We start from the raw sequence: 12,043 nt of genomic DNA, 5'->3' as shown, positions 1-12,043 counted from the left end.
GTACATCAACCAAAACCATGGCATTCTCCACCTTGAAGAAAATGCTCTCCCTTGTTTCCTTGCTCCTATGGATTATGTTGGTTTGTTCAGACAATGTTTCTTCTCATTCTAATGAAGAAACACAAGCTCTGCTCAAATGGAAAGCCACCCTTCTCAACCAAAACCTGCTTTTGTGGAGTCTTCATCCTAACAACATCACAAATTCTTCTGCCCAACCTGGAACAGCAACCAGAACTCCATGCAAATGGTTCGGGATATCTTGCAAGGCAGGAAGTGTAATCAGAATAAACCTCACAGATTTGGGTTTAATCGGTACTCTCCAAGACTTCTCATTCTCGTCTTTTCCTAATCTTGCATATTTTGATATCAACATGAACAAGCTCTCTGGTCCTATCCCACCTCAAATTGGTTTTCTCTCCAAGCTCAAATATCTTGATCTGTCCACCAACCAGTTTTCAGGGAGAATACCGTCGGAAATCGGCCTATTAACTAATCTCGAGGTCCTGCACCTGGTTGAGAATCAGCTGAATGGTTCAATTCCTCATGAAATAGGTCAGTTGAAGTCTCTTTGTGATCTTTCTTTGTACACCAACAAACTGGAGGGAACAATTCCTGCTTCTCTGGGTAATTTGAGCAACTTGACCAATTTGTATCTTGATGAAAATAAACTTTCTGGTTTGATTCCTCCGGAAATGGGAAATCTCACCAAACTTGTTGAGCTATGCTTGAATGCCAACAATCTGACAGGTCCCATCCCTTCTACCTTGGGCAATTTAAAAAGTCTAACTTTGTTGCGCCTCTACAACAATCAACTCTCTGGGCCTATCCCAACAGAAATAGGAAATTTGAAGCACCTCCGGAATCTAAGCCTTTCCAGTAACTATCTTTCAGGTCCAATCCCCATGTCATTAGGTGATCTGAGTGGCCTAAAATCTCTGCAGCTCTTTGATAATCAACTTTCTGGCCCCATTCCTCAAGAAATGGGAAACTTGAGATCTCTTGTTGACCTAGAAATATCCCAAAATCAACTCAATGGTTCCATTCCTACTTTACTGGGTAATTTGATCAACTTAGAAATTTTATACCTCCGTGATAACAAACTTTCTAGTTCCATTCCTCCAGAAATTGGGAAACTTCATAAGTTGGTTGAGCTAGAAATAGACACGAACCAGCTATCTGGTTTTTTACCAGAAGGCATATGCCAAGGTGGATCTCTGGAGAACTTCACGGTGTTTGACAATTTTCTCATTGGGCCCATCCCCGAAAGCTTGAAAAATTGCCCAAGCTTAGCCAGAGCTCGGCTTCAGGGAAACCAACTCACTGGAAATATATCCGAGGCATTTGGGGTCTGTCCAAACCTGTATCACATCAACTTGAGCAACAACAAGTTCTATGGGGAACTTTCTCAAAATTGGGGAAGGTGTCACAAACTACAATGGCTAGACATTGCCGGGAATAATATCACAGGGAGCATACCAGCAGATTTTGGAATCTCAACTCAACTAACCGTGCTTAATCTTTCTTCAAATCATTTGGTTGGGGAAATTCCAAAGAAGTTGGGAAGTGTATCGTCTCTGTGGAAGCTGATTTTGAATGATAACCGACTTTCCGGGAATATACCACCTGAACTTGGATCGCTTGCTGACCTTGGGTATCTAGACCTGTCAGGAAATAGATTGAATGGGTCAATACCAGAGCACTTGGGTAACTGCTTGGACTTGAATTACTTGAACCTGAGCAACAACAAACTCAGCCACGGAATTCCGGTTCAGATGGGCAAGCTCAGTCACCTCTCCCTGCTTGATCTGAGTCACAACTTACTTACAGGTGAAATCCCATCACAAATCCAAGGTTTGCAGAGCTTAGAGAAGCTTAATCTATCCCATAACAACCTATCTGGTATCATTCCAAAGGCTTTTGAGGATATGCATGGCTTGTGGCAAGTCGACATATCTTACAATGATTTGCAGGGTTCCATTCCCAACAGCGAAGCATTTCAGAATGTTACCATTGAAGTGTTGCAGGGAAACAAAGGTTTGTGTGGTAGCGTTAAAGGGTTACAACCTTGCGAAAATCGTTCTGCAACAAAGGGTACTCATAAAGCTGTATTCATAATCATATTCTCTCTTTTGGGAGCACTTCTAATTCTTTCTGCTTTCATTGGGATTTCCTTGATTTCTCAAGGAAGAAGAAATGCAAAAATGGAGAAGGCCGGTGATGTACAGACTGAAAATCTCTTCTCAATCTCGACTTTTGATGGAAGAACAACGTATGAAGCAATCATAGAGGCGACCAAGGATTTTGATCCCATGTATTGCATCGGAGAGGGAGGACATGGAAGCGTATACAAAGCAGAGCTGCCGTCAGGTAACATAGTAGCTGTGAAGAAGCTTCACCGATTCGACATTGACATGGCACATCAAAAGGATTTCGTGAATGAAATAAGAGCATTGACAGAGATAAAGCATCGAAATATCGTGAAGCTTCTGGGTTTCTGCTCACATTCACGACACTCATTTCTGGTATACGAGTACCTGGAACGAGGGAGCTTGGGTACAATCTTGAGCAAAGAATTACAAGCTAAGGAAGTGGGTTGGGGTACAAGGGTAAACATTATTAAAGGGGTGTCTCATGCTTTGTCTTACCTGCACCATGATTGTGTGCCTCCAATTGTTCATCGAGACATATCAAGCAATAATGTTCTGCTGGATTCTAAATATGAGGCCCATGTATCCGACTTTGGCACTGCTAAGTTTCTGAAGCTAGACTCATCAAACTGGAGCACTCTTGCAGGCACATATGGATATGTCGCACCAGGTACATCAGTTCCCTCTTCTCTTCAGTTATCAAAGAAATAATCTAACACGTACAGGTGTATGTATATATAATCTGTCTTTTGATTTTGCAGAGCTTGCTTACACGATGAAGGTAACCGAGAAATGCGATGTCTACAGCTTTGGAGTGCTGGCACTTGAAGTGATGAGAGGAAGACATCCTGGAGATCTTATCTCCTCTCTATCAGATTCACCAGGGAAGGATAACGTAGTGTTGAAAGATGTGTTAGATCCTCGACTCCCACCTCCCACATTCCGAGACGAAGCAGAAGTGACGTCTGTCATACAGCTCGCAACTGCATGCTTAAACGGCAGCCCACAATCTAGGCCGACCATGCAGATGGTTTCTCAGATGTTGTCACAAAGGATTTAATCCATCTAGGAAATATCTAATTTGTGTGGAACTCGATCCAGTCTGACGAATTTGTGTGCAAATATGTATATATAATAATTGTATTTAATGAAAAAATAAATCTTCAATTCAGTGATATCCTCTTTGGGTTAATTTGTCACTCACCATCAAGATTCCGATCAACAAAATTTTCAGGTATTGTATTCTATAACAAGGGTCCGGTCCGGTCCGGGTCCAAGAAAGTTTGATTACAAAAGTCTAAGATATGAAATTCAAAATACGAGGAAGATACAAAGAAATAAATTTATTAATAAAAAAGTATAAAACAATAAAATTATTTTAAAATTTTAAAGTAATGATTAGTACTCTTTTGTTTAAAGACAATTTTTTTTACTACAAATACTATTTTTAAAAGTATTTTTTTTTATCAAGAAAGAGAAAATAATATTCAAACTTTAAGAACTTGTTTGGCAAATTTTGGAGTGAAATAATTATTTTTTAAAATTTGTTTTATATAAAATCTCATTTGGGAATGTTGGTTTTTGAATAATTTTGTAAAAGACTAAGAGCACCATTAATATTGTTTTCTTAAAATCAATATTAATTGTCATTGTTGGTTTCAATTTTTTTTAAATAAGCTTAAAACCAACATTATCAATATTGATTTTGCTGCATATAGAAAAAAAAAAAGTTATCGGCCGACCTTTTGCATATTTTAGAATTTATCCTATTATATTTAAAATTTAACATTTTATTCCCTAACTTGTTGAACGGTAACACTTCGATATCATTCGAGAACCCTTTATAAATTATAAATGAAATTGCTTGTTTGTTTTTTTTTCACACTTTAATTCCAACATTGGTTTGAGATTGAATATAAATAATTTTCAATTAACGGCGTTGAAACAAAAATTTTCAAATGTTTTTTAAATATGACGATCACTAATTTTGATTTTGAAAAGATATTGTATGATTATTCATATTTTTCCATATTATTTAAAATGTGATAATCAAACTTAGACTATATGTATTTTTATTTTTGTTTTTATATATTTCAGCTTTATTTCTTTTCTTAAGAAGTAATTCATTCACCATTGACGGGAAAACATGACTCAAGTCTGAATGGTAAAGTGTTACTTTTTTACAAGTTGGGAGTAAAGCACCAAATGTAAGACATGAGAGGGTAAAATATAAAATATGTAAAAAAATTCTTTAAAGAATTCTTCAAAAATCAAAACACGTGAAACACCCTAAAACAAAAGTGAACTAAATCATCCTTCTTTGGAATTGCATAAAAGGGTTTGTATATAAAACTAAAAATATTGCATCTATTGATACTTTTTGTGCCACATTGAATTTTTTTTTTTTGTTTGTGGGATGAGACACATGGGTGGCTTTTTTTTATTTTATTGATATAAGGGTGTTATCTTAAAGTTGCAGTTTTATCAAGGTAACCGACCATGTAACTTTTACTAATAAGATCATATTGAATGGTTATCATTATTGTACAAGTAAGTTTTACACTGAGAACTTAAAGATGCAAAAAAGCAAGGGATCCATAGTGTGGAAAGCAAAAAGGGCTTTACAAAGTGAAGACCAAAACTCCACTATAATCCTAACCAACCTTCATATTATGTCATGTACGTATTTGTTTGTTCTTCAAAGAGAAAACAATCGACATCACTTTACTTTTAAAGGCATAGTTATCTTCAATGAGAGATTGCGAAACAAGAATGAGTCTTGAACTATCCAAATAATGAAGAAAGGATTGAAAGGTTCATTAATTTTCAGATGATGGAGTCTCCATAACAATTGAAAAAAAAAAATACAACAATACTCAACAATCTTAAAGGAAAACAAAGATAAGAAGAATTAGAGATGAGAAAGAGCAGCAAATCATATCATTTGCTTTAATACCATATCAAGTTGAAAACAAGGAAATGGAAGAAGAAAATAACCCTTTCTTATTTAACAAAAAATTGAATAAAAAATACAGAGTCAAAAGTTATATAAAGAGCTCAATAACAACTTTAACGAAGTTACAACAAACAAATATGTACACGACTTAATACTTCATATTCGATATGATAGGTTTAAGTTGTTAATTTAAAATTTGTTATTTAATATTCGCTTTAATTATTAAAATTATTTGCTAAAAATAAATACTTTTTTGAATTTTTTTATTTTTAAACTTCTATATAAAATATAAAATATAATGACTTTTATATAAAACTTATGAATTTATCTTTAAAAAAAATTATTATATTTTTAAAATAAGTTTCAAAGAGTTTTTATATTTAATGTAAAAGTTTATATTATTTTTTCTTTTTAAAAACATAAAATAAAAAATATATCAAAATGATACCAAACTTAAAATTTTCCAAAAATTATTAGGGTTATTTGATTAAAATGGTTATTGGAAACCTAAATTTGGAAATCTAACCCTTTATTATTTTTTGGCCCCATTTTGACAAAAATGTCCTTATTATTTTCTTGTAAAAATAACTTTTTAAAATATATATATATATATAAAATATTTAAAATAGTGAATGATATTTATATCAAAAATGAGTTTTCGGAGAACAAATTTCTATTTTTAGGAACAAAAAACTATTTTTAAAATCAATTCTCATACAAATTCTAATAAATTTTTGTATATATTATCACAACTCAACAAAAATTTTGCATCATGATCTCAACAATTATACAAAATGCACAAGTCTCTCCAATGTTTCAAGATAATCATAAACTCATACTTGGAGTTCAAGTCCACCGTATAATAGAAATATTTAAAACTTCCCTTAGTTTGATGGTGAAATAAACCTTAATTGGTGAAAGAAAATATACTACATATTTTTTAATTGGTTTGGTAAGTCAATTTTCTTAAGGTTATAAAATCATAATTTAATAAGTAACTTTATTAACTTTAAATATTTTCAACCATTGTTTAAGATTTTTCTAAAAAGGAAAAAAGTTATGATTTTATACAATAATTTATTTGAAAATTATAAAAAAGAAAAAAGAAAAAAAAATGCCATAAAAAGTGAATACTATGGCTTTATTTAAAAAGTGTTTTTGAAAACGGATCTAAAAAGAGAATAATTTTTTACAACTATTTTATAATATTTTGTAAAACAAAAGTTCGTTAAAGAATTTAAAATATTTTGGAAGTGTATGAATAGTGATTTTAAGAAGTGTTTTTAATTTTTATAATTTTTAAAAAATAAAAAATTTTCATATCTTAAAAAATATAAAAAACATTTCTTAAAATCATTCCCAAACATATATTTTTTATATTTTTAAATATATTTTAAAAATAACTTTTATATATACTCAAAAAACAATTTACTTTCTGTTTTTTTTCTTCTATCAAACCTTTTTTGTTTTTTCTAGAATAAAAAACTATTTAAAAAAAACAGTTATCTGTTGGTCTGAGATATTTTTTTATTCTATATCAATTCATTAGAGTACAAGTGTATATATAGATAAAAGAAAAGGCTATACATGGACTACATGGATTACGGCTACAATTGCTGAGGGATTGCAGTGACTGATTGCAGTGATTGATTTTTCTCCTTTAATGGTTCAGAGAACAGCTCACGCTAACACTCCCCCTCAAGTTGGTATGTAAATATCAATAAGTCCCAACTTGTCTAGTGAGTGATGGAATATTTTACTGCTCACAGCTTTTGTAAGAATATCGACTAGTTGGTCTTCGGATTTCACAAAAGGGAATTGGATAATCTTTGCATCAAGATTTTGTTTAATAAAGTGTCGATCTACTTCTACGTGCTTAGTCCGATCATGCTGAATGGGATTATGGGAGATGTCAATTGCTGCTTTATTATCACAAAACAACTTCATCTCGGAGTCAGGGGCAAAACCAATCTCTGTTAGAAGTCTCCTAAGCCACAATAACTCACATAGCCCTTTAGCCATTCCACGAAACTCAGCTTCCGCACTGGATAGAGCGACCACCTTCTGTTTTTTGCTTCTCCAAGTAACCAAGTTTCCTCCAACAAAAGTGAAGTAGCCTGAGGTGGATTTCCTATCCATGATGTTCCCTGCCCAATCTGCGTCTGTATATCCTTCTACTCTTAGGTGATCATTTTTGGAGAACATAAGTCCTTTTCCAGGGGAGGACTTCAAATATCTCAAAATCTGCATAACGGCACTCATATGATCTTCACTTGGACAATGCATAAACTGGCTTACCACACTTACTGCATAAGCAATATCCGGCCGTGTGTGAGAAAGATAAATAAGCTTGCCTACCAGTCTTTGATACCTTCCTTTGTCTGTTGGTACTTGATTGGGATATTCTCCAAGTTTGTGATTCGGAATTATTGGAGTTTCTGTAGGCTTACAATCAAGTAATCCAACCTCTGTTAATAGGTCTAAAATATATTTTCTCTGAGACAGGAATATACCTCGCTTTGATCTAGCAACTTCAATTCCCAGAAAGTATTTTAGTCCTCCTAGGTTCTTCATTTCAAACTCAGATGCCAATTGCTCTTGAAGTCTCACTATCTCCTCTGAATCGTCTCCTGTGATGATCATATCGTCTACATAGACTATCAGAGCAGTTAGTTTGCCCTGTCTATGCTTTAGGAACAAAGTGTGATCAGAGTTACTTTGCTGGAATCCATACTTTTTCATTGCTGTACTGAATCTCCCAAACCAAGCTCGAGGTGATTGTTTCAACCCGTATAGAGTTCTTTGTAACTTGCAAACAATGTTGCCTTCTGTGTTGGCTACATATCCTGAGGGAATGTCCATATATATATCTTCTTCTAGATCACCATGTAAAAACGCATTCTTTACATCGAACTGATGCAGGGGCCAATCCAGATTTGCTGCAAGTGACAATAATACTCTCATCGTATTTAGTTTGGCAACGGGTGAGAATGTTTCCTGATAGTCAACTCCGTATGTCTGCGTGAATCCCTTTGCTACAAGTCTCGCCTTGTAACGCTCAATTGTTCCATCTACCTTGTATTTGATAGAAAACACCCACTTGCACCCCACTGTTTTCTGTCATTTAGGTAGATTGACAAGAATCCAGGTCTTATTTTTCAATAGTGCCTCCATCTCCTCCTTCATAGCCTGGACCCACCTCGGGTCTTTCATTGCTTCTTCAACACTTGTAGGAACCTGACACGAGGAGAGTGCAGCTGCGAAAGTCTTTAGAGGTTCTGGAAGTGTCTTTGTGGATACATAGTTGGCAATCGGGTATTTCAACCTCCGGTCTTCTATGTTAGGAGAGTATCTATCTGGTGGCTTGCCTCGATTATGCCTGTATGGTAACTCATAGCCCACATGAGCATCATTAGTTAACACAGGTGTACTCAGAGTGTTCAGGGAACTTACCTCAGGAATATTCTCAGGAGATGGGTCTTTGGATACTGTGGAAGGAGGGGGTACTATCGACTGTTGTGGCTGTTGCTCTTCAATTACTAATGGTAGAACACCAGGTTCTGTGTCAACATCAACATCAGGTTCTGTATTGGATACAGAAACAACAGGCTCAACATCAAGTTCTGTATTGGATTCAGAAACAATAGGCTCCCAATCAAACCTCAGCCAATTCAACTCTTTATTTTGAGGCGCCCCCTGAAGAGTAGAAGTGGATGTGGTTGGAGAGTAGAAAGTCTCTGATTCCAAGAAGGTGACATTCATCGTCACATAGGTGCGATGATTAGATGGATCATAACAGCGATATCCCTTTTGATGTAGGCCATACCCCAAAAAAAGACACTGGACTGCGCAGGGATCAAGTTTAGTGCGTTGATTCTTGTGTAAATGAACAAAGGCAACACAGCCAAATACTCGAGGCGGAAGCATTAAGGCAGTAGGTAGAGAGATGACAGTGGATAGGGCCTGGAGAGGAGTCTTGAACTTAAGAACCCTAGAAGGCATCCGATTAATAAGGTGAACTGCTGTAGTGACATCATCAGTCCAAAAATGATTAGGTACATGAGCACCAAGAAGAATAGCCCGAGCAGTCTCTAAAATATGCCGATTTTTCCTTTCGGCAATTCCGTTTTGTTGTGGTGTTTGAGGACAGGTAGTTTCATGAATCAAGCCATGGTGACTGAAATAATTTTTGAAGTCACGATGCATATACTCTCCACCATTGTCGGATCGAAGTATGCGAATTGTAGTAGAATACTGAGTTTTAACCATCTCATGAAAGGAGCAAAAAACAGAGAAAACTTCATCCTTATTCTTCATTAGATACAACCAGGTCATACGAGTGCAATCATCCACAAAAATCACAAACCATCGAACCCCAGATATGGTGGATTTGGGAGATGGACCCCACACATCAGAGTGAATCAATTCAAAAGGCATCTGACTCTTATTAAAACTCAAAGGATAACTAACACGATGACTTTTATCTAAGATGCATGTCTCGCATTTAAAATCCAAATTCGACAAACCTGAAAATAAAGTAGGAAATACAAGTTTCAAATATCCAAATGAAGGATGTCCTAACCGACGATGCCACAACAAAATGTTCGCCTTATTTCGATCACTAGAGCTTCTTGTATGGTTAGCTTGACCGATGCTAAAATCTTCCATATAGTAGAGCCCCCCCTTTTTAGTACCACGCCCAATTATCTCCTTGGTGAGAATATCCTGAAGAAGACAAAAGGTTGGATAAATTAGAACAATACAATTTAACTCCTTCGTGACTTGGCTCACGGACAATAATTTATGAGACAATGAGGGTACAAAAAGGGTATTGGTTAAGGAGAGAGCTGGTGATATCATCACTGTACCAGCCCCTTTTACCAAAGAGATGTCTCCATTAGCATTAGCAATGCTAGTACGTCGAGGAGAGGATCGTTCAGAAAAATCACTTGCATCATACGTCATGTGGTCTGTCGCCCCTGAATCAAGAATCCAACCATCATATGATTTAGTGGTATTGGTCCCGAGAAAACTCATACCTGTATCCAAATCAATTGTTGTTGTCAGAATAAGTGACAATTGGGACTCAGCCGAGGCTATCGCGGCATTGCCCGTGCCATTAGCTGCATTTTTGCTAGCTCCACCATCTTTCCCATTCCTATCTCGTCGCCTTTTGGCTTGTAATTCATGCCACCAATCTGGGTAGCCATGTAGTTTGAAGCATGTGTCTCGAGTATGCTTCGAATTTCCACAATGAGAGCATTTCATGTCATTGGATGGGCCATTTGACTTAGAAAATTTTCCATTCAATGACAGAGAGTTGGCTGCAATGGAGGGCCCTTGTTTGAGGCTTCGTGAAGCCATCACTGCTCCAGCCGCCTCTTCTCCATTACTGGCTGTCATCACCGCCTGACGCACAGCTTCTCTACGAACATGGGCATATGCCTGTTCCACTGTGGGAAATGGCTTAAGCTGCAACACATCACTTCTAATATTATCAAGTTTATCATCCAAACCATCAAGAAACGTATATACCCGATCCTCCTACAGCATATTGTTAAAATGTTGGATATCTGCTGGACATTGCATTGGATTGGGACGACGGAAATCAATCTCCCGCCATAGACCTTGGAGATCATTGTAGTATTTTTCTAGAGAGCCACTACCCTGCCTGAGTCGCGCCACTCGTCGTCGGAGTTCATAAACTTGGGTTGCATCACTTCCATCAAAGTAAGTGGTTGCAATTGCATCCCAAACTTGCTTTGCCGTTGGAAACCGAATGAAGTTGCCAATAAGGGATGGATCCATCGAACCAATCAGCCATCCTTTCACAGTTGCATTCTCAGTCCGCCACCTACGGAAGAAAGGGTCGGTTGTTAATGGTTGAGGAAGGTCGCCGTTGATGTAGCCGAGTTTATCCTTGCCCGCGACATACATCTCTACGACTTGTGACCAGATGGCGTAATTTGTGCCATCCAGTTTGATGCCAATCGGGGCAATTGCTGAGTCGGTGGCTGGAATGGACGTCGGAGCTTTACTCAAAGCTTTTGTCATCCTTGCCGTTAGTTCAGACAGTACAGATGGCGAGATTGAAGATTCACCCGAGTGCTCACCCGAGTGAGGATCTGTATCTGCCGTGTGAAAAGAGTTTGGGCTCTGTTTTTAAGAAATTTGGTTGAACAGAGGGTAGAGGATCGAATTCTGCTCTGATACCATGTTGGTCCGAGATATTTTTTTATTCTATATCAATTCATTAGAGTACAAGTGTATATATAGATAAAAGAAAAGGCTATACATGGACTACATGGATTACGGCTACAATTGCTGAGGGATTGCAGTGACTGATTGCAGTGATTGATTTTTCTCCTTTAATGGTTCAGAGAACAGCTCACGCCAACATTATCAACTTTAAGATCTTTGTCTCAAACTCAACAAAAATCTTCCACCATACATAAAAAAAAAATCATCATAAATCCCCTGTGTTTCCTGCCAATAATAAACTTACAATAACCAACATGAACAACTCTTTTACTCGGATGGTCCACCAAAATTACCATTAAACTGCAGAAAAGTTAAATTAAGTGGCAACAACCATTTCAAAATCTGTTGTGTTTCCTGGAAACCCTGGTCTTTTATTTTGAATTTTTTATTTTCAAAGTGGGGAGACCTATGAAGTGTGAAACACTCTAATCAAGTCTTCCTAGAAGCCGCCATGGTGAGTGCGAAAGCGAAAGAGACACTACTCCAAGTCTTCCAAAGCAGAAGCAGTGGGAGAATTGACACGTCTAGCATTGTATCGATTTTTTTCTGCATGAAGTGGCACATCCACGTTAGTTAGATCTTTATTCATCTTTCAAAGGCTGTATGGTAAGTAAATCAACGTGATGAGTCCATTTAATTAACTTAATTTAATTAACAAATCATTTAATTCCAACCAGCC

The 12,043-nt window shown here is 36.6% G+C and overlaps 1 protein-coding gene across 1 annotated transcript; it reads left to right on the top strand.

Annotated features, from left to right (window-relative positions):
* Positions 1-38: 38 nt before the first annotated feature.
* LOC109124293 (MDIS1-interacting receptor like kinase 2) lies at positions 39-3,277 on the top strand. Its single transcript, XM_019226368.2, has 2 exons — positions 39-2,817; positions 2,909-3,277. The coding sequence occupies exons 1-2, from the start codon at positions 42-44 to the stop codon at positions 3,205-3,207; spliced, it is 3,075 nt and encodes a 1,024-aa protein (XP_019081913.2). The 5' UTR covers positions 39-41; the 3' UTR covers positions 3,208-3,277.
* The last annotated feature ends 8,766 nt before the right edge of the window (positions 3,278-12,043 follow it).

Source organism: Vitis vinifera, chromosome 17, assembly GCF_030704535.1.
Source record: "Vitis vinifera cultivar Pinot Noir 40024 chromosome 17, ASM3070453v1".
In the NCBI taxonomy this organism is placed as follows: domain Eukaryota; kingdom Viridiplantae; phylum Streptophyta; class Magnoliopsida; order Vitales; family Vitaceae; genus Vitis; species Vitis vinifera.
The sequence above is the reverse complement of the archived record's forward strand: the minus strand, read 5'-3'. Positions and strand labels throughout refer to the sequence as shown.